This window comes from Malaclemys terrapin, chromosome 5 (assembly GCF_027887155.1).
Source record: "Malaclemys terrapin pileata isolate rMalTer1 chromosome 5, rMalTer1.hap1, whole genome shotgun sequence".
In the NCBI taxonomy this organism is placed as follows: domain Eukaryota; kingdom Metazoa; phylum Chordata; order Testudines; family Emydidae; genus Malaclemys; species Malaclemys terrapin.
Window position 1 is genome coordinate 130,992,222 of NC_071509.1, and position 22,058 is coordinate 131,014,279.

The 22,058-nt window shown below is 45.6% G+C and overlaps 1 protein-coding gene across 2 annotated transcripts in view; it reads right to left on the reverse strand.

Annotated features, from left to right (window-relative positions):
• Positions 1-22,058, reverse strand: part of PPEF2 (protein phosphatase with EF-hand domain 2) — a 31,858-nt gene that overhangs the window by 2,967 nt on the left and 6,833 nt on the right. For both annotated transcript variants that reach the window (XR_008445259.1, XM_054031199.1), the window contains exons 4-16: positions 20,982-21,039; positions 18,995-19,170; positions 8,914-9,028; positions 8,100-8,146; positions 7,267-7,433; positions 7,142-7,178; positions 6,899-7,048; positions 5,246-5,596; positions 4,658-4,843; positions 3,780-3,922; positions 2,851-2,957; positions 2,200-2,363; positions 1,085-1,172 (exon numbers count right to left, since the gene is read on the reverse strand). Coding sequence is in view for 1 of the 2 variants with exons in the window: in XM_054031199.1 (XP_053887174.1) it covers positions 1,085-1,172; positions 2,200-2,363; positions 2,851-2,957; positions 3,780-3,922; positions 4,658-4,843; positions 5,246-5,596; positions 6,899-7,048; positions 7,142-7,178; positions 7,267-7,433; positions 8,100-8,146; positions 8,914-9,028; positions 18,995-19,170; positions 20,982-21,039 (1,789 nt within the window). In the remaining variant the exon portion in view is untranslated. The remainder of the gene's footprint in view (positions 1-1,084; positions 1,173-2,199; positions 2,364-2,850; positions 2,958-3,779; positions 3,923-4,657; positions 4,844-5,245; positions 5,597-6,898; positions 7,049-7,141; positions 7,179-7,266; positions 7,434-8,099; positions 8,147-8,913; positions 9,029-18,994; positions 19,171-20,981; positions 21,040-22,058) is intronic.

The following is a 22,058-nucleotide window of genomic DNA, read 5'->3' on the forward strand; positions in this document are numbered from 1 at the left end:
GCAGGCAGGATAGCCATGTTTTGTTCCTGGCTCAGACACACTCCGTGATGTTGAAGTCATTTACTGCATGTGCCTCATTTTCCCATGTATAAACTGGTGACAATACTCCATCTCTCACTTGGGTGTAGAGGCTAAATTAATACATGTTTAAAAAGTGATGGAGAAGAGTAAAGTATTGTTATAATTACTAATGCAAAGATGATAATAGGCAAAAATGAAGCAAAGACTTAATGCACTGTGGCAGGAAGGGAGCTCCAAACAGCTGAGATGCACCAGGAGTGCGGGGAGAAGATACAGTGCCCCCTTACAGATAATTTAGTGGCATAAAAAAATTAATTCCAATGGCTCTGTTTACGGTGGTGCTGGGGCTTGCCATACATAATGGGATAGGTATTGCAGGGGATCTGAGCACAAGTCTGAATCTTCACCCATTATTGTTGATGCTGGCTAGCTGTCCACTCCCCCCAAGGAATTAACTAATAGGATAGATCAAATGTAACTTTAAACAGTTACACATATCTTATTCTTTTCTAGTGAACTCACCCACGATAACGTCATATTACGCTACACTCCTCCCACACTTTTCATCTGATGCTCTCAGTGTATTACAACCATTTACTGAATTAAGTTTCAGAAGATCCTGGCAGGTAGTATCCCCATTTTGCAGATGGGAAACTGATGTACAGACAGGTTTAACAGCTGGATCCTACACTCCTGGAAATCATTGACCAAACTACCATTGTCTTTACTTAAGCTACAATTATGCACCATTAATGTGCCATTACAGAAGGCAGCTATAGCACAACTGGGAACAAAACCCAGATCTCCTGGGTCCCAACAGGGTACCTTAACCACAAGGTCATCCTTATAGGTAATATCCCTTTTGCACTGAGGGCCTACATGAGCCCATTTTCACAGCACAAAGAAGTGATTCATCCTCAGCTGAACCACAGGGCCATTTTTGGTTCCCAAGACCTTGTTCTAACCATTGAGCAAACTGCCTCCAGTTTCACATACGAGTGTGAGCCTAAAAGTGAGATGGAACAAAATAGAGAGGGGGGGAGGGAAGAAAACACATCCTTACCTGAATGATCACTATCTATGATCCTGAAGATGGTCTCCAGGTTGGATCTGTTTCGATAAATGGTTTCTAGCAAGCTTGACTGTATGTGCTGGAAGATATAACATATTTCCTTTTATGCTAAAACTTACTACCTAGTTCTAGCATAGCTGGGATTTCAGGCTTTTGTATAGTGATTCGAGTTGTATTGCATAAATAAAAGCAATTCATCTACACTCAAAAAGAATCGCCATTACATGTTACCTTGTGCTGCAAACTGAAACACCTAGAAATCCTTACTAAATATTTTAACTGTAGAGAGATCTAACTCTTTTGGAGTTGTCTTGACATTTTGATCCTCCTGGTTATGACTCTGCATCCCCATGTGACCCCCATCTGTAAGCACTTAACAGGATCGGAAGGAGGGCATAGGTGTGCACGTGGGTTTGTGTTGAGATAGCTGATTGCACTACAGCTACGATCTTAGTGATTAGCGGTGAGCCCATTCCTAAATCCAGCAATTCGTAAACACGTCTCAGAGCCACATCCCTACAACTGGGATCGGAAAAGCCCTGAACTTCAGCAACTCTAAATGCAAACTGGGATCCAGGCCTGAATTTCACAGTGGGCTGGGTTTCCACACACCTCATTTTAAGGCTTATTCCAAATCTGGATCTAAATAGGCCAGTTGGGTCCCCAGCTCTAGTTTTTGTTTTTCTTTTCTTTTCTAAGTTTAGGCCCCCTAAGTGGCTTCCTGTGGCATGAAAAGAACCCAAACCAAAAAAATGCGAATAAAAAAACACAAATCCACTCCTACCCACCTCACAGGATTGTTGTGAGGATTAAAGGATTAACTTGCTGGTGTTTAAGCAAATAAAGGAATAGAAATAAATACATAATTAACAGCTACTTGAATAAAATGTTCATTGGCCTGCTCTAACACTCAACGGGCATCTTCCCAGCGATTTCAGTGGGGTTTGGATCGGGGCCTACATGAAGAAATTCTCCACCGAGGCTTTCCTAGCACATTCATGCACTCATCAGCATGGGATCTGCAGGCCCTGTCAGTTTGATGGTCAAGTCCAAGAATTGTCCAAGCCTTCAACTGTGCTCTGAGGACTGGCTGCACCGTTCGTTACCTCTTTGCTCCGTTGCTCCACAGCTAAGTCATCCAGCCAGGATTTGTACTCCAGCAGGCCCCCGGCAGTGCTGCGCACCAGCTGTGGCCTCAGCATCCGCCAGGGCAGTCCTAAATGCAAGACTGACTCCACCGCAGTTGCCCAGTCACTCAGTGTGATGGTACCTGTTTGAAAGGGACACCCATGAAAGCACCTTGGGAACCGGAGGCTGAAATCGCACTTAGGAAAGAATGGCGTTGCTTATTTAGTAATCCTTTGGTTATATCGTCGCATCGTCCACTGGCTACGTGGGACCTCAAAGAGCCTTATTTTCACCCCTCCAACTTTGCACTGCAGTGACATTCCTCCAGTCAAGGTGCAGCTAGATCAGCGGACATGGGGGTGAGAAGATGTCACTACAGGCACAGATATGGTATCTTTCCCCATCCTAAGAGCAAAGTTTCCACCCACACAAGCCTGGGTTAACAAGAGACAAACAGCAGCAACCTGGACACCAAGTCCCAAGTTTTCCCACTCTTGCTTTACGTCCATTGTCAGCCAGTGCTGTGCACCTGCTGTAGACAGTCTGCTCCCTTACACCAGGGACACCCACCTGGTACCCTGTCCACTGCCCGCTAGTGCACATGAAGCTCTTTCTTTGCTTAGTCTTACCGGTTTCATCCTGGTCGTAGCCCTTAAATGCACAGATGAGGTCCGATGTGTGAGCAAAGAGCTTCTCCCTGAGCGCGCGGAAGGCTGACTCCTCCACTCTGCTGATCCTAGAAGAAGCAGAAGAGACGCAGCGATTTTGAAAAAGCTCATCCCATGAGCGCGAGATAAGAAGCATCTGCCTCTGCTGGACCATTCGCGCATGGGCCATACCCATCTCTCTCGCATGAGCGTAGAGCATTTGTTGTAGGCAAGTTAAACCCAAACTGCAACACATCAGATTACACACGATACCCTGCCACTTAGCTTTGGTGTAACTCATCCCAACACGAATCACAGCACTAGGACCAGTGCTACAAAACTCCCCACCACCATCCCATAGAACTAGAAATCAGTTCAGGAGCCTCGCTTGGTCCCAGGAATAGACACACGTGTTATTCCTAATGCACCGACAAAGGCACGGTTTGTCCGCACTTGTTTCGGTTGTTCAGATGAGATCAGTCACTTACAACACGCTGGATGATCAGCTGCTGAAGTGATCGAGTCAAACTTCCAAATCGTTTGCAAAGGGCAAGAGTTACGCTTTGTATTGACAAGGGAAGACTGGAAATGGACCCACGATTAAGAGTTTATGATCATCTTCTGCATAACACACACACAACCTCACCCAGGAATTCCTGTCCCAAGCACACAACTTGTGTGTGTATTAAAGCACATCTTTTAGAAAGACACCCAGTGTTGATTCATCAAGATCCAAACTTTCTCAAAACTTCAGGCATTTTCATATCTGGGGTTTTGGATTAATCAATCAATTCTGGCTTAATTCTAAAGCAGAATTTGATGATCCAAAGTACATCTCTTAGTAGCATGGCTAACACTATAATAGCCTTGTATTTTTATGCCATTGATAACACTAAGCTAGAAAGTCTTGCCTTTGTCTCATAGTTAACGTATGGGCTGTCTTGTTAGCTTGATACTGCACAAAATGAGGGATCAGATCCGGCCCCAGTTTCACATAGGCTCCTCTGTTACTGCCAATCTCATAATAGTTTGAAGCAGAAAATATGGTCAGTACCTAAGTGAAAAAAAAGGACAGGCATTTACAGTCATACACACAGATAATCCACCTTCACCAATCAGAGCTCAGATCAAGGAGCAGTAAAACTTGTTTGGGGAAAGGAAATTCAAGGAGAATGTTTGGGAAGGGAAGAATGAAAATGATACATGTTCTCTGTGTGCACTGCTAAAGTCACTGGACTCCACTGAATTCTCTTGGCAACACACAACTCTCACATATACAGCTATGAATCCAGACTAACTCTGTTGAAGTCAGTGAAGTCACTCTGGATTTACAGTTGTGTATCCGAGAGCAGAATTTGGTCCTGTGTCTGCTCGTTAAACACAGTTGCGGTTTTCAAACCTGGCATAACTGCAAACAGTTTTGAACAGAACATCTGTTTGGAAGCCCCAGGGGTAATTATGTAATGAAGGAGATAGGATTCCGTTTTGCTATGTACAGACGCATGCCTGGTTTGTGTGCAGGGGCAGCGTCTGTGAGACAGATCGAACTGGAGCGTAACTTAGTTCAAGATTCCCAGACCAAAAACTCACTGAAGGTGGAAAGCACATATCAATAACTTCAGGGTAAAAAACGTACAGGCATTTTGTCCAGTAGTTATCAACAAAAGCACCATTAGACTCCAAGAAATTCAGAGTTAAAGCAAAACTGAAAAGAAACCCAAAGCGATAGTACGGAAATGCACTCCAACACCCTGAACTCTGACCCGTTAGCATGGGCCTATCCAGCTACCTTTCGATTGTGGCAGAACTCGTAGCCTTCCTGCTTGCACTCATGAGAGCGGATGAGGAACTGCAGACTGTGCTTCTGGAGAATCTTCTCCGTCACATCCGGCCCAAAGTAGCAGCCGCCTCCTCGCACCATATTCATTTTACAGCCCTCCTGAGGCATGGGGTCACTCCACAATATATCTACAATCTGAGAGATCAAACACACATGACGACTCTGTACAGTGGTTGCCGCTGCAATGTCAACATTTAACATTTACTTCACACATCAGAGCATCTGAGATTCCACAGGTGGTATGTCCTCTAAGCACTGAGAGATTTCCAATACCACGGTGTGGCAACACACAACCGTGCTCTGTATTATTATTATAGCCATAACACCTAGGAACCCATCATGAACCAGGACTCCACTGTGCCAGGCCCTGTACAAACACAGAACAAAAAGACGGTCTCCGCCCCAAAGAGACAAGTAAACGAGCAACAACATATTAAAAGGAGAAGAGGAGTTCCCAGGACTTTAATTTCCCTCAAAAGTTAAATTATTCTTAGTGCAATCTTCTCTAAGACTCAAATGAAACAAGGTTGAACTCACCTGCTTCCACTCTTCTTGGCTCGACTCGCTTGTTTCACAGGACTCCAGCTCTGACTCGGTCACGGTAACAGAGCTGGCGCAGGTGAGCTCCTTGTCTCCCGGATTCTCACAGAACCCCACCTGCCTGCGGCACTTCTCCAGCTCCTCTTGGACCGTCTGCCGGACCCATTGGGAGAGCTCCATCCTGCTGGCCATGCTAGCAGTGCTTGCTAGCCCAGGCTGGAGGCATGAGCCAGGGAACGAACTGCTCCTCGGAGGATTGACACCCACAGGGCTCTCACCATTTATCGCTTTGGAGTCCACGTGTCTACTCTTCTCTTTTCTCTTTTTGCCCCTTAACACGGAAACAAACTGAAAAAAAAGAGATAGGGGGTGGGTCTGGGCACCAGGAGCTCCCAAGTTCTGACCTTGGCTCCAACATGAACCCCACCTTTGTGGCTTTGGCCAAGTCACGCAGCACTCCTGGCCTCAGTTTCCCCCTCTGTTAAATTTGGATTAATCATACTCTCTTACTGGTCTGGCCCTAACTGTTGTGGAGTCCTGTGCAAAGTAGGATGTAACCGAGCTAGCACTGCTGGGAAGGATGGTCTAGTGGAGACAGGATTCTATTCCCAGCTTTGCCACTGCCTGCTGGGTGAACTTGGGCAAGTCACCCCCCCATGCCTCAGTTTCCCCATATGTAAAACGAGAGCAGTGCCTCACTGTTGAACGGGGTGATGTGACGATAAAATCCTTGCATGCTTATGAGGTACTCAGATCCTATGATCAAGAGACCTGTGTCAGTACCTGGATAGAAATCAAACCAGCTAACCGTGGGAAGGGCTGGCAGCCGGACAAGCAAAAGATACTTGATTTGAGGAAGGTAAGAGGAGGGTTTAGTGATTAAAGGAGGAGGAGGATCAGGGACTCCTGGAGGGGATGTGGAAAGGATTTGATCAGCTACAAGGGAGCTTACGGAGCGTTTCAGCAGCTGAGAGTGGGTTGGCTGGGCGTGGGGTTACAGGGAGAGATCTTGTGGGTGTTATCACAGCAGGATCTCTCAGAAGAAAATGTGCCCTCCCCAAACCCCTGCACAGGAGGGAAGTGTGGTGAAGCGTGGCACACAGAGAGAAAGTAACTCGCCTAAGGTCACTCCGGAATCTTCCGAGGGCAGAGCCAGGACTAGAACCCCCATCTCCTGAGTCTCACTGTAGTGCCTTACCCACACCAGACCATCGCAAGCCCAGTGTTGAAAAAGAAATGACAAGCCAGGGGGGTGCAGAGCAAGGGGACTGGTGCTACCGAGGGCACCAATCCATGAGCAAGGGGACAGAGTCCTAACCCTTATTACGGACCCCCTTTGGATCACAGAGCCGGCCTCAGCCAATCCATTTAACGACGTCAAAATCCATCACAACCCAGGACAGAAACTACGTTCTTCCCACTGAAAAGAAACCCAGAGGCTATTCTATTCTCCTCCGCTTTACACCTAGTGCGCATGCTCAGTTAAGTCAAAATCGGTCCGTTTCAAGCTGGGATCTAAACATGCTTCCACTACAAAGCCATGCTCTGGGTTTTTATTCTCTCTGGCAAGGATACCAGAAATAAACAAGCTCTCGCAATCACAAACCAGCAGTACCTTTGTATTTCAAGGGTTCCACAAAGAAGATGTACCTTGTGCCTTTGGATTTTGGCCAGCAGCTCCAGGTCAGTCATGTCAGACACCCCGCCGTGTAGAATCAAGACTTTCTGATCGATTAAGGTGGCCAGTGGCAGCCAGCAAAAAACATTCTGGAGCATCTTCAGAATTTTCTTCCCATGCACCTAGAAAGACAAGGGCAGGAAGGAGGAGGTGAAGCACCAGGAAGTGCGTGCCAGACACAGGAAAGAACGTGTGAGATTTCAAAGCAAACCTACCTTGTATTTTTGCATGACCTCCTTGGTGAAACCATAGCTAGATGGAAACAGAAGAGATGATTTTGAGTAGCCGTTTAGTAACAAGCACCTTGCACTCCAATACCCCCCCCAGTCTGTGCCCATACCGTAAGTTGACCATGTGGTCCTCGTGGTTTCCGCGGTTCAGATGAACCTCCTTCGGGTACACCAAGAGAAAGGCAAAGAGAATGATCAAGATCTCAACGGACTGTTTGCCTCGGTCCACAAAATCCCCGTTGAACACATAGGACTTCTCCGGGGAGGGAAGGCCGTTCTACACAAACAAGAAATACAGACAAATGCCACAGAGCGAGAAGGGGACAGATGGCAAATCCCTCCCCTCCGCGTTCTCCGAACCGCCACCCATACATATATCTGTGTTCCGGCTCCCCTGATTCACAGCATCTTTATCATATACGTCAGCAACTGAAAAGAACCAGTATTGTCATCTAGTCATTGTGCCCTATGGTGAAATTCCGGCCCCACTGGTGTTAATGACAAAACTCCCCTTGACTTTTCTAAGGTCAGTATAATGCTAACTGTATTGTAAAGGATTAGGCAGAAGGAGGTTGATGATACAATTGGCCAACTCCTCTGGTGAGCCAAATGGCTGCAGTTCAATTGATGTCCGCACCCATTTACCCCACCTGAGCGTCTTGGCTAGTATCTGCTCTGCAGCCTCCTATCACTTTAACGTACGGATACAAACCAGTGGTAAGAAAACAGTCAGATGTTGCCTTGGAAAAAACGTACAACTAGACCAATAGCTGGAATAACAACCAGGGATAAGCTTTTGTTTAGGGAAGCCATTTCCAAACCCACTGAGCTGAATGTGAGAAGGCAGCTTTGAGAGCTTGATCCTGGAGAACACTCCACTGCGATCGGTGGGTGAAGGCCGCAGGACGGGCCAGTGCGACTCTTAGCAAAGCACAGTACGTACCTTGTAAAATATCAGAAACAAGTCATCCAGCCGGCCATGCAAGTCTCCTAACACACGAAAAGACATTCAGTTCAGGGCGTGCTTTCCTCCTCCCTGATATTTAACAAAGCAAAGCTGTTCATGCTGTCGCTTAACAAAAGGGACGGCCATTAAATCGCTTTCTGTAAAAAACCGGGTCTATGAAATAAAGCCGCTAATTCTTTAGGATGCACCACAAACCTTGTTCATTCTCCTTAATGATTAACTGGGTTTTAGGGTTTGGATTCCCCTGAACTGCTCTCGTGGAGCATTATGGGATGCATTTATTAAAATGCATCCACCCCCACCCAAGCCCCCTTCCCTTCCACAACTTCTACTGTTCCATCAGAGCTATCGCAGCCTGAATACTAGCATCACTAGATTCACTGACCACAATATGCGTGCATGGCCAAGCCTCAGGGCAGCTCTGTTTATATTCCAGCGGCTGAACTGATCTAGACTAGGGACAGAATACAACTGACACAGCTCCTTACGCTGAGCGGTTCGGTTTGATTTGACTTGAATGCAGCAGGTAAAGGTGAGCACTGATATCCAACCTACTGTCCCACTGCATCCACAGACCCAGCTATACCATTTTGAAGCTACACCACCACAGGTAACAACACCAGATCCTGCTCTGTTATACACATACGCCACCATTTCATTCACTGGGGTTACACACCTATTACAGAGCAGGATTTGGCCTACACTCTTTTGCATTTAAGAACAATAATCATCCACGTGCGTGGCTGCTAGTTCTGGAGGTTCGAGGGGGTTTCCTTTCGAGCGCTCTTACCGCAGACGGTGATCTCCTCGCTGTAGCAGGTGGAGACATGATTGATGTTTGGCAGCTGCATGAGATGTCTCCTGGTCTTGTGCAGGAGTTTTAAGACATAATGAGCGTGGAGCTGCTACTGGGAGAAATCGAGGGAATTAGAGTGGGAAGTTCACCACACGACAGCGTTCGGGGAGCAGAAGTGAACAGACTTGGGCAAGCTGTTAGCATGGTACTTCCAAATGGAAAGGGCCACCTAACGTGCTACTGCTGGTAATGGAGTGTCCAGGAGAGGTCCAGGGGGAAAGGAGACCTGGACTGCTTACATGGGCCAGCCCAGCTGAGATCGCAGTAGCCAAGTTAGGAAGGACTAGCTGCAATTCTTCTACGTGGGAGTATGCTAGGGGCCAGATTTTGAACAGCACCTCTCACACTGAGAGCAACGGGAGCTGCTGGGGCCTGAACATGTTTGAAAATCTGGCCCTCCGAGAGACAGCGAGAGCTAGTGTGTTGTGGCACAGGACCAGGGCAGCTGTGCCAGTGGTTACCTGTTACCACCTACAAGCTCCAAGAGACTAGGACCCTGCTGTGCTAGGCACGGTACATACACAGAAGAGACAGTCCCTGCCGGGAAGAGCTTACAAATTAAACAGATAAGACAGGCACAGGCTGAGATAGAAACAGCAACAGAGAAGGGAAGTGACTCGCCCAAGGTCACACGCCGGTCTGGTGACAGAGCCGGCGACAGAACCCAGGACTCCTGACTCCCAGTCCAGTGCACTATCCACTAGACCTTGCTGCCTCGCTGCCACAGAGCCACAGCCCAGATATTCCAGGTAGGAAAAGAGTCTCCTCCAGGAGTTTCTTATTTTTAGTCTTCCCCTCAGAAAGTGCGACTTTGTGTTGCCTTGTGTCCAGGTGCAGCACGCGTATCTAGAATTTATTTAATGCTGCTGAACTAAGAGCACATCTTGATGAACAGTTAGTGCGTGGCAAGCTAGGTTGTAAATCCACCTCACACTAGCCTGCTGCGCACTAATTGTCCAAGTGAACCCTGCCTGCTCACGCAGTGAGCACTGACCTGCCCCTATTCCAAAGTGGAGTAGATCAAAGTTCATTATGGGACTTTGAATGCACAGCAGCCGGCACCACATGGATACTTAGTGCACAGCAGGCTAGTGGACTGTAGATTTAGCTGCACGCTGCATGCTCACTGTTTGTCTAGTCACGCCTTTGTAGAGACGCCAGCACTGTTCTTGAGGGAGAAAGTCGCAGAGAACTGCCATTATTCAAGAAGCCACCACCTTGTTAACTGAGCTGGGTGGGAACCGGACTTCCTGTATTACAAGAAATTAGGTGGGTTTTAAATTTGTTTTCATTCTGATTCAGAATGAAAACAAGGCCCGTTAGACATTCTCAAAGATACTCTAAGAGAAGTTACAATAAAAGAGATGGGATTATCGGAATTTCTCCAGATGGTGTTCTAATGCGTTTTTGCTCGCAATAAGGGAAGAGATGAATGCAATTGAAGTCTGCCGCTTGATGGGCGTCTGCGCGACTTCAGAGATTCGGGGGTGGTCCTTGGTAGGATTAGAGTTGACGAGAACAATAGCATATTGACTCTAATGGGACTTTTTGGAGAGCAAATAGGCAGGCACAATTTCATAGCACAAGCCGTAGCCGCAACCCAAGAGCCCAATGAAGACTCTAAGAATTATTTAACCCGGTGGGGTCTGATGCAGATAATGGCCAGCTTAACACCGATGGGCAACACCACAGCGCTGGACAAAGTGGTATTCAGTGTACAATCCTTAAGAGACTGCTGCTTCCCTAACCCCTACTATTCCAGGAGACTTGGAATTTGGCAAGATGGTCGCCCAGCTCCCCTAGGGGAACTCAGAGGTTTGGTCCAACAAATAACTACCCATTCGGGACCACAGCCCGCTATCAAAAAAGAGAGAGCTGCCTATGTAGCTGCATTAGAACCAGTTGTTACGTACACCAATGAGAGCAGCACAAAGGGAATCACGGGGTCCCGAAGAGGATATACTAGAGGACGATCCCATGGACGGGGAAACTGGGGCGACAAGGAGATTGGTTATACCCAGACCTCCAGCAATATCAGACAGCCTCCTCTCAGGAATCAAAGGAGGGAGGTGGGCACACGGAAAATGAGGTTCGATGGATAGCCTGGCGAACACTAATGCAGCACGGGGTCCCCACATTAGAACTAGTCAGGGAAGCCATGAGGTTGCAAACCCCACCAAAAGAGGTAGCTAGCGTAACTCCTAGTGTACCACCCCTTTCTTCCTTGCTGCAATGCTTCCCGGACCCACTCCCTTTTCTGGGGCAAGAATAGAGGGGCCTGCTGAATGGGGAACCCCCACCACCAGTAGGAGCACAGAGGTGGAGGTTCATAGGCAAAGTCTCCTGGGATCCCGCGGGATGGCCATGTGTGAACATTCAGCAGGGTGGATATAACCCTACACTAGCTTTAATAGATACAGGAGCCACTGTATCCTTAATCAAAACAACCCCAAAAGCAGGAAAAAGACTAAAACAGGTAGCTTTGAAATCCATTCAAGGGAAACCTAATCTCAGGTGGGAATGGACCCAAGTCCCCTTTTCGGTGCAAGGGTTCGAGACATTAGGGGATTTGATCCAAACTCCCGATATGGATGATGAAATTATTCTGGGATCTGCCTGGTTGTTCAAAAACAATGTGATGATTGATATGCCCAGAGATACTCTTTGGAAGTTAGAAATTTCCCGTCCCCATTCAGGAAAAATCGGGCAGGATGTTACGTTAACAAAAGGGGGAGAGAGACCAGTAGCCGCACTTACAGCTCCACAAGCTGAAAAGCGGCGCTTGAAATTCCCCTCAGTATGGACTCAAAAGAAAACAGATTGCAGTAAAATTAATGCTTGTGTTAAGATTGTTGGGGAATGTGTGCCTCCCCAAAAACAATACTCCTACCTAAGGGAGGCAGAGGCCCAGTTGGTGCAAACCATCCAGGAATTAGAACAACAGGGGGCCATTCGAAAAACGAATTCACCCTTTAACTCCCCCGTGTGACCAGTGGTAAAGGCAGACGGCCAGTCCTGGCGTTTAACAATTGATGATAGAAGAATCAATAAGGGCACTGTCCCTATGGCCCCTATTGTGGCTATGACGACACAGGTCATACAAACAGTGCAAACCACATCTAAATATTTCTCAGTTACTGATCTGGCCAAGTGTTTCTTTGCCATCCCCCTATATCCGGACTCACAAGATCAGTTTGCCTTTACAATAAAGGAGCAACAACGGACCTTTTGTTGGTTGCCCCAGGGATGTCACAACAGCCCAGCTATTGCCCCTCGGCATGTTGTGGATATGCTAGGCCAGTTGGCTCCACAAGAAAAGCCTTTTGTGTTTTCAGATGTAGATGACATTTTGATATTTGGGGAAACTGAGGTGCAAACGCAAACACTAACAGAAAACGTTTTGGCACGAAGTCAGGAAATGGGGTTCAAAGTAGCCTTAGACAAGGTTCGGTTGGTGCCACCTCAGGTTACATACATGGGCGCAGTCGCTGGACAAGAAGGGAGACAGGTAGATCAGAGGAAGGTTAGGGCCCTGGTAGAAATGCCAGCCCCTATCGACGCTCACTCTTTAAGTGTTCTGCTAGGAGGATTCAATTTCCTTAGACCACACATTTATAAAATATGCTGAAATCACTCACCCATAGTGGAAACTGCTAAAGAAAAAGACAAAATGGGAATGGGGAGAAGAGCAGGACTCCGTTTTAACCCTGCTAAAACAGAAGTCTCTCACAGCCCCAGCCCTGCGTTTCCCTGACGAATCACAGCCTTTGGTTAGTTGTTTGGCGACTAATAACATGGCCTTGGCTGCCACACTATTACAAACCAATGAAGAGGGAAAGCTAGTGCCGGTAGCATATGAATCCAGGAAATTACAAGGAGCAGAAATAAATTTTGACCTCTGTGAACGTGTCTAGCAGCCATCTGGGCAGTACAATCTTTTGAGCCCCCAACGGGAACGGCCCCTATTACTATCCAAAGCCCCCACACTCCTCTCAAGTACATTTTGTCAGGGAGGTAAAGTCTCAAACACCCGAATGGCTCAATGGATGCTTATCTTAGTTAATAGAGGGGTGACCACAGAACCGGTGTCCAAGCCGGACATGCTAACACATGCCCTAATTGAAAAAGGGAACCGGCGTGAATGTCCAGAGGTCACTCTGGAGCAAAGAATTGTCCTGGTAGAGGCACCCCCACTGGAAGAGTTAGATCCCGCGGGGCAAGAAAAGCACGTCTGGTTTACTGACGGGAGTGCAATGGTAGTAAAAGGGAAAAGATGTGTAAAATCTGCTGCCATTAACTTAGAAGAGGAAGTGATTCAGGGACATTTAGACCATGGATTGGTTCAGCATGCCGAGCGCCATGCAATTTATCAGGTTTTAAGGCAGTATGAAAATTCCCCACGGCCCGTGTATATTTATGCTGACAGTGCTTTTTGTGTGAAGGGGATACAGTTTTGGATACATGATTGGTATAGGAACGGGTGGAAAGCAGCAGATGGAAAGGATATTGCATATTCAGAGGAATGGAAATGGATTTACCAGTGGGTAACAAAGAACCCTCAACAGTTAAAGGTGTGACATGTAAAGGCACACAGTATAGGAACAGGTATGTAGGCCAGCTGGAATAACCGGGTAGATACAGTAGCCCGACAACATGACATAGCAGTTGTAATCAGAGGTCAGGAAAGGAACGTCTGTGCTGACACATCTGAGCCAACAGATGGCGCTACAGACAGCCCTAACCGAGTTCCAGGAAAAATAGAAAGACAGGAGTTACTTACTGTAGCCTATCAGTTTACGCATGAAGGAGTGGAAGGGACTTTAAGAAGGCTAAAGCAAGTAGCAGAATGGGAGTGTACGGAAGATTATGTTAAAACGTGGGTGCGAAATTGTGTGTGGTGCACTCAGGACAAGGCTTGTCCTTCGCACTGGCAACACAGGATGCACCAACGAAGGCTTGGGCCATGGCACAGGGTTCAAATTGATTATATTGATAAACTGCCAAGAATTCCAGTACTTATTGGTAATAACTGATTCCGTTTCAGGATGGGTGGAGGCATTTCCCACTAAAAATAACAGCACCAGGGTGTTGGCCAAAAAGTTCTTTAACGAGGTAGTATCTAGATATGTAGATATGGCACCCCTGAAATAATAGATTCTGACAATGGAGGAGCCTTTGTAGGAGAAATCTTTACAATAATGATTCAAACCTTGGGAACTAAACAGAAGCTCCATATATCATACCGGCCTCAGCCCTCAGGCCAAGTAGTACGCATGAACCGCACTATTAAGGAAGCGCTCTGGAAGGTAGTAAATCACACAGGAAAAAACTGGCTAGATAAACTGCCTCTGATTTTGGCTGCCTACCGCAGCAGTAATAGATTAAGGACAAAAATTCAACCCTTTCAAATTCTGTTTGGATATCCAATGCACCTAATGATTGATCCTAGTTACCTAGTACAGGGTCAAGAAGAGAGCTCTAATATAACCCAGCATGATTATTTTCAATGGCTCAAACAGTTACAAAAAAACAAAACCAACCTCCAGTATAGGGTTAATCAGGCCATCGAACACATGAACAACAAAATTCAGAACCAAAGGCCCATAAAGGCAGCCCTGTGGGAAACAGGGGACCAAGTCATGTACCTTAAAATGGGAAAAAGGTTCAATCACTGGAATCAAAGTGGATAGGCCCTTACTCCATAGTGGACCGCCTTAGCCCACTGGTATACCGCATTGAAAAAGAGGAAAACTGAAATGGGTACATGTTTCACAAATTAAACTGTTTACATAAATACTGATGTTTGAATTCTTTGCAAAAAAGGACATCCCAGAGCCTGAGCACGAGACGCTGCTTAACCACCACAATTTTAATCCACAGAAAATGAGACTCCAGTGTAAGGTCTGGCGTGTTTACCTGCCTCTGGGAACTTTTAGTGCCCAGATAATTAGAGCAATCATGGGAGAAGATGCAGCCCTACTTATAAGCCAATCTTTAAGGAATAATTCACTCCCCACCAACCAATCATAGAGTCCTACCTGTGATCCTCATGGAATGGTACGATAATAATGCTAGCCAACTCTTAAAACCCTTAGGAAATACCTATATATATCCCTGGGATGGGGAAGTGGGATTTAAGGTTCACCTTATAAACACCACAGGAATACCAAACCACTGGGAAATAGGGGTTAAAATAGAAGGTCCCTATGGGGATACCACATGGTGTTCCAGCTACCCACGATTACCATATCAATGGGATGAGCCTGTTAAGACAGGGACAATACTAACAGTTATTGTGGGATACTGTCCAATACCCCATAGTAAATTGAGCCTGTGGTTCCCGGACACATGCACCAGAACCTGGACCAGGAACTATGCATTCAAAAGAGGTATCCCAATTAAGATAAAGAAACCAAAATTGTTTGTGACTCAAAGTGATCCAGTAAAAGTCTTGTTAAATCCACTATTAATAAAAATAAACATTGGTATGGATTGGACTCAATTGAACGTGTCTAAATTGGAACCCAAATGTTCACCCTACTCCCTTCCTATTATAACGGCCTGGATAAAAACACATCAACACCCCAATGGCCGAGCAAAACGAGATGTAGTAGACACCATAGTTGAATTTGGAGCAGGAATTATGAATACTGTAGACCTGAAGGTAATTAAGAATAAGTTAAGTTCCTTGTCACAACTGTAAGCTAGTCTCATTCACAAGCAGGCAGATACTATTGTGGATTTGGTACAAATAGGGCTGGGAAACCAAAAAGCAACATGGAATATGTGGTGGTGGCGGAACACCACCTCCTGGCTCCTGTATAAACAACAAATAGAAGTAGGGAATAAAACTGCCTTGGCCATAGGATGTACTGAGATGCAAATTCTTAGTTTAGCATCACTTGAACACGAAATGTTTTGGGTAATATCTGGGAACGTTCAGGTATTAATGCATCTTTTAAAACAACGGAAGAGGTCCTTGTTTGACACCTACAAACATGAATGGATGCAATATGTTTCCAGCATGGTTAAGCCTGATTTGTTATTAGGTGAAATTATTGTTAATATTGCTCACCCACAGTCTGTGGAGACAGAAATATGGAAAGTGAGCCCGCTCCCAAAATTGACCATGGGATCCTTTTGGCTATCCCGGGTTATGGGTCAGTGGGCTGGGAAAGAGAAGAAATTATTGGACACCCGAGGGTGTACGGAGTGAAGCCCTCAGAAATGGGTGTGCTTGTCCCTACCTGTCACCACAGAACCATGCAGCAAGGACACATCCTTGGGAACATGTGTATGGGACGAACTAGAAAATGTGACACGTGTTTTGTACAATGGATAATGTGTGTGTGTTACATCCTGGGAACCAGTATTCTGGGAAGATGCAAGTATTAGCCAACCCCCAGTGGATGAATGTAGATGTAATGCCCGTGTATTATAGACTAGCAATCACATGTACTATTTACCAAAGATAGATGAAGCACAGTGCACTATAACCGCCACCCCGGTTAATTTCTCTGTTACCCTTGGCCTGGATTGGCACGATCTAATTGATCGCTTGTTGTCAGAAACAAAGGTGACTCCGTTTTTACAATAAACACAGAGGGATATAGGGAAGCATGTCATTCAAATATTACATGCAAATGAAGTCATGCTAAAAATTGCTAGGTCTGAAAAAGAATTGACAGCCTATCACTGGTATGATGTTTTTACAGGCTGGTCCCCGACCTCTAAGGGCACATTGTCTATTATGTTTCACCCATTACTAGTTGTGTTAATATTGTTCTGTGTTTGCTTGCTAGGAATGTGTTGTATGTGCTGCTGGACAAAAAGAATGTTTGTTAAATTACAACCACAAGCTCAAATTGCCTCTCACTATATTGCTATGAAACAGTTGTATAAAATATGACCCACTCAAGAATTGTTCTTGGGGGTCAAAAGGGGAACATGTAGTAGTAGGATTTTATGTTTGTATTTTGTATAATTTAGAATGAAGGATAAAGAATAATAATGTAGCATGTATTAAATGTATTGACGTATGATTTGACCATATCCTGCCAGCCACCCTTTTTGAATAGCAGAAAGGAATGGCCTAATGGGCCATTGGTAGAGATGCATCAGCCAGAATCTGTGTCTGGGCTGATTTCAAGGCAGAAACAAACCTTTTAGGGTCACCACTTTGTTGTAGGTTTAGCACTTTAAAATAAGTAAAAGAATGCGATGATTGTTTTTCTTTTGCTTTGCAACTTGATGTACCTGTTCAAAACGTTCTGTGTAAATCAATTCAGATGTTCTAGGGAGGAACCGAGGACAGACACAAGGGTGCCAGGAGGCTGCAACACACCCCTATTGAAATGTTAGAAGAGGGCAGATTGACGACTCTAAAGATGAGACAGGCACCTATCAATGGGGACAAGATAGCTGTGATTAAAACCAGCCTGGGGTAACTCCCTGAGAGACTTGATGAAAGAACAAGATAAAGGATGAGAAAAACAATTTAAAAAAACAAGCACTCGTCAAATAACAATTGATTACAGCATGAGGTGCAAAACTCATTGGTCCCCAATGAAGGAAAATCATTATATAAACAGGGTGCCTTGCCATGAAACTTCGGGTTCGTCCTGCCAAGACTTCCGCGGAGCATCGTGTCGCGACCGACAGAACCCGGCTCCTACCTACCCGTGATCAATCTAGCTGGCCACTAAATTGATCCGGACTCTGAACTGGTAACGATAACATCGACTGGCAGGACAGTGGGGGGGGCTGATTGAGTGCATATGCTAATTGCTGTATCTTCGATAAACATGGTGTATTGCCTTTTCCCCTGAAAGATCCCGTGTGCTTCTTATACGCATAACAGCTTCCATCTTCCAGCCAAGGAGAATGGATGTCCCTTCAAAGCTGCTCCTAGATCAGTTGACAAAGAGGGCTTCACTAGGGAACAGGTGCTCACCTTTCCGTTCAAACAGGGATAAATATGTAAGGCCAAAGTCTCTACAGGTGTCAATGGATCCAACTCTATTGATTTTAACTGAGCAGTGCCCATTTACACACGCCAAAAATTTGAACGTAAGAATATAAGGACGGCCACACTGGGTCAGACCAATGGTCCATCTAGCCCAGTATCCTGTCTCTGACAGTGGCCAGTATCAGGGCTTCAGGGGGAGCGTAAACAACAGAGCAATTCTGGAGAGATCCACCCAGTCTTCTCCCACCTTCTGGCAGTCAGAGGTTTAGGGTCACCCTGAGCATGGGGTTACATCCTTGGCTAATAGCCACTGATGATCTATGAACTTATCCTGATTTTTTTTTTTTTTTAATCCCAGTTACACTTTTGGCCATCACACCCTCCCAGGGCAACGCATTCTACAATTGCATGCTCTGTGAAAAAGTAATTCCTCTGGTTTGTACAGTATTAAATCGGCTGCCTATTAATTTCATTGGGTATCCCCCGGTTTCTGTACTCTGGGAAAGGGTAAATAACACTTGTTATTTTTCCACACCAATCATGATTTTATAGACCTCTAACATATCCCCCCTTAGCTGTCTCTTTTCCAAGCTGAGCAGCTCGAATCTATTTAATCTCTCCTTATATGGAAGCTGTTCCATACCGCTAATCATTTTTGTTGCCCTTCTCTGAACCTTTTCCAGTTCCACTACATCCTTTTTGAGCTGGGGTGACCAAAACTGGACACTACTCCAGATGTGGGTGCACCATGGATTTATATAGTGGCAATATGGTATTTTCTGTCTGTTTTCTATTCCTTTCCAAATAGTTCCTAACATTCTGTTCGCCTTTTTGGTCAGCAGCCTCCAGAATAATCACATGTAGATTCTGTGGGTCTGTGGAGCAAAAGAAGGTGATGTTCTCAAAAATTTCCCTACCATATTCCTGACCACATATTTGGGGGGAAAAAAGAGGCAGATCACCCCCTAGAATTATCCTTCTACCACCCCACCTCCATGGCAGTGCAAAGAGAGGGAACCACTACAGTCCCCCTTTGGGGGTACTTACATGTTTCTGTTTGAAAGCTTCTAGTAAGGCAGTTGCATGATCAGGCAGCAGTGGGAAGGAGAGATGGGGTCCAGTGTAGGAATCTGGCACCTCTACAGATTCATAGTCGCAGAGTTTTTCCAGCTCTGTGTCTTTGTAGCTTTCTTCCTCCGTCAACATGCGGCTAATGAAGTCCCCTGGGTGGAGTTTAAAAAAAAAAAAGGGTAATTGGGCCCAATGTGTAATTTCAATGACTTGCTAAAGATCATCAGGCCTGGGGGTATTCGAGAACAACCCTTCAGTAGGCTCCTCTCAACATTTTTGGCCTTGGCTACACTGGCGCTGTATAGCGCTGCAACTTGCTGCGCTCAGGGGTGTGAAAACGCCCCCCCCCCCGAGCACAGCGCTGTAAAGCACCAGTGTAATCAGAGCCTGCAGCACTGCACGCTCCCTGGCAGCGCTGCAAGCTACTCCCCTCGGAGAGGTGGAGTACTTGCAGCGCTGCGAGAGAGATCTCGCAGCGGTGTGAATTGCCAAGTGTAGCCAAGGCCTTAGTCTTGATTCCAAAGCACATAATCTGGTTAGAAACTAGATTGTATCTGCATTAGGAGAAGAGGAGGGAACTCAACCTGGTCAAAACTCAGAATTTGCTGCATGGAAGAAATTTTGACATTTTGAAATTTCTTTTCATTCTAATGGCAGAATGAAAACAACCATTTTTCAAATTTCCCATAAAACAGATTCTGAAAACTTTGAGGTTTTGGAAACTTTTCATTTTGAAATTCCAAAATGAAATTCAGACATCTGAAAGGAAACTCTGACATTTTCCAAAATGAAATTATTTTCAAATTTTGAAAAAAAAAAAATTATTCTCTCCGCAGGAATTTTCACTGAAATCAATATGTTTTAAATGTTTCAATTTTGACAAAAATGGGATTTCCCACAGAAAAAAAATATTTCAACAAAAAATTTCCAAGCAGCTCTAGATATGACTCGGACTAGATGTAGGCAAGGCCCAGTATGCTCTGTGGCAAGCATTTCTGAAAGCCCTCCTGATTTCTGCAGCATTTTGGTGCAGCCAGTCTGTGGTGAGTTTTTTGTGTTTTTTCCCCCCAGAATTAAATGTGAAAAATGAATGGTATAACCAGGGCAGGGTCTCTTGTGTTATTTATTTTGAAATAATAGTCAATGTATTTTACTCTGTATCCAGATTTTCAGTGTAGCCCAAATGTATTTTGTAGTGACAATACGGAATCATGTTGTAGAGAAAAAGTTGCGGCACCCAGTTAAGCAAGAGAGGCACTTTGAGATGATGGGATAAGCACATCAGCTGGATGTATTTGCTAAAGTGATCAGCAGTGAAATAGTTAATGCTGACATGTTACCTGTATAGTTAGAGTTAACGCACCACTGGGGGAAACTGGGAAGTCCAGACCCCTTAGAGCTATTGTTTTCAGGCTATCAACTCAGGAAGGCAGCACTGCATTGGTTTGCAGTCATAATTTTACAGTTCTCGCCACAAGCATGAGGGCTAGAAACTTAAAATTAAGATTCTGGAGCAAGTTCTCCAAGGGCGGAGTCTGCAGCTGCAGAATCATGGAATCCACAGGACCCTGATTATTGTAGTTAGGGAACATCTGACAATGACAAGCTCCTTTATAACAATAATATTCTGGATGTGTACTTTTATTCCCCCTTCCAACTTCTAGAGGGGTCGTGGCTGCTCCAGAGCCCCCAAGGGATCTCCCTATTTTACTCCTGACCCCACTTCAAACTCCTGAGGCCTGCGTTATAATCCCGGTCCCTCTAACGCAGGCATTGTAGTCATGGGTGCATCTGACATCTAGACAGGTCTCCCTTCAGATCCCCGTGAGGTCACTCCTTAATCAGCTGGAAGTGTCGGCGGCGTTGAGCCATGTGAGTCCACCTCCCTCTCCACCCCCTGCACTGAGCATGCAGCTTTCAGGGCCACAAGTACCATATCTATGTATGGAATACACAGGCTTACTCTCTTTGCTGCTGCTTGGTGTGAAGTGGTCCATAAGGTAGCTGAAGAAGTTGTGAAGCTGTAGAAGACAAGAAGGAGCGCCATGTTATTCACCCTAAGACACGAGCTAAAGCTTTAAAAGCTCTACCACGGCGTGTTTTTCAGAAGACAGTTCCTCTTTTCACCTGAGCCTCCACAACCTCCTTTGCATACACAGCAAATCCGGTCATTGCGGAGCAGAAGAGTGGTCTACATAGACCAGTATCCACTCTCCCAAAGAGGCCAATGTAAAATAATTCCGTGGAAGATGTAAAACCCACAAAATGCAGCCAATTGCGCAATATTACATCCTGGGGCGGAAATTCTCCCTGAGCTCTAGGTGGCTATTAATTTATACTGTGAAGCCGATGGATCGATAGTCCTGCTCATTTCTACCCTGGGCAATGAAACTACCGATGCTGCTCTTAGTCCAATAAAAGACCAAACTTTTTTTTACTCTAGCCGAGCCATTTGCCTCAAAATATCCCCCTGTGGAGAGTTCCACTAATTAATTATACATTGTGTCAAGTGATATTTAATTAGCATTAAATTGAAAAAATGGTTAATTGTTAACAGCCAGATTTTCAGATGAGTTCAGCCCACTGGAAGCATGTTGGGTATAGAACAGTAAAAAAATCTGGCCCTGGAAGACCAGAATAAAGGGCTTCATCCAATGCCCAGTGAAGACAGTGCAAATCTTTCCACTGATGTCAATGGCCTGATCAGATCAGGCTGAAGATGAGCATTACCTTATAACTGCTTCTGGAGTGCATGCAAAAGACAGGCCTTTCCTTACTACCTTTGCTTCACTCCACTCCCTTATTTCAAGGGAGTTTGCAGGTGGGGGTACGGAAACAAGAAATCACAGCATCCCTCTCTGAGGGTCTATCCAGATTTCCATTGTCCCTTCAGCTACCGTTTCTCTGATCTAAACTATCTCACAGGCTGAAGGTGAGAAAATGCTGAGCCAAGTTAAGCAATAAGAGCTCATGTGGCTTCCCTCTTGGTGTTCATAAACCCCCCCAGAGGAGCGGTGACACCAAATTATGCCCAATCCTG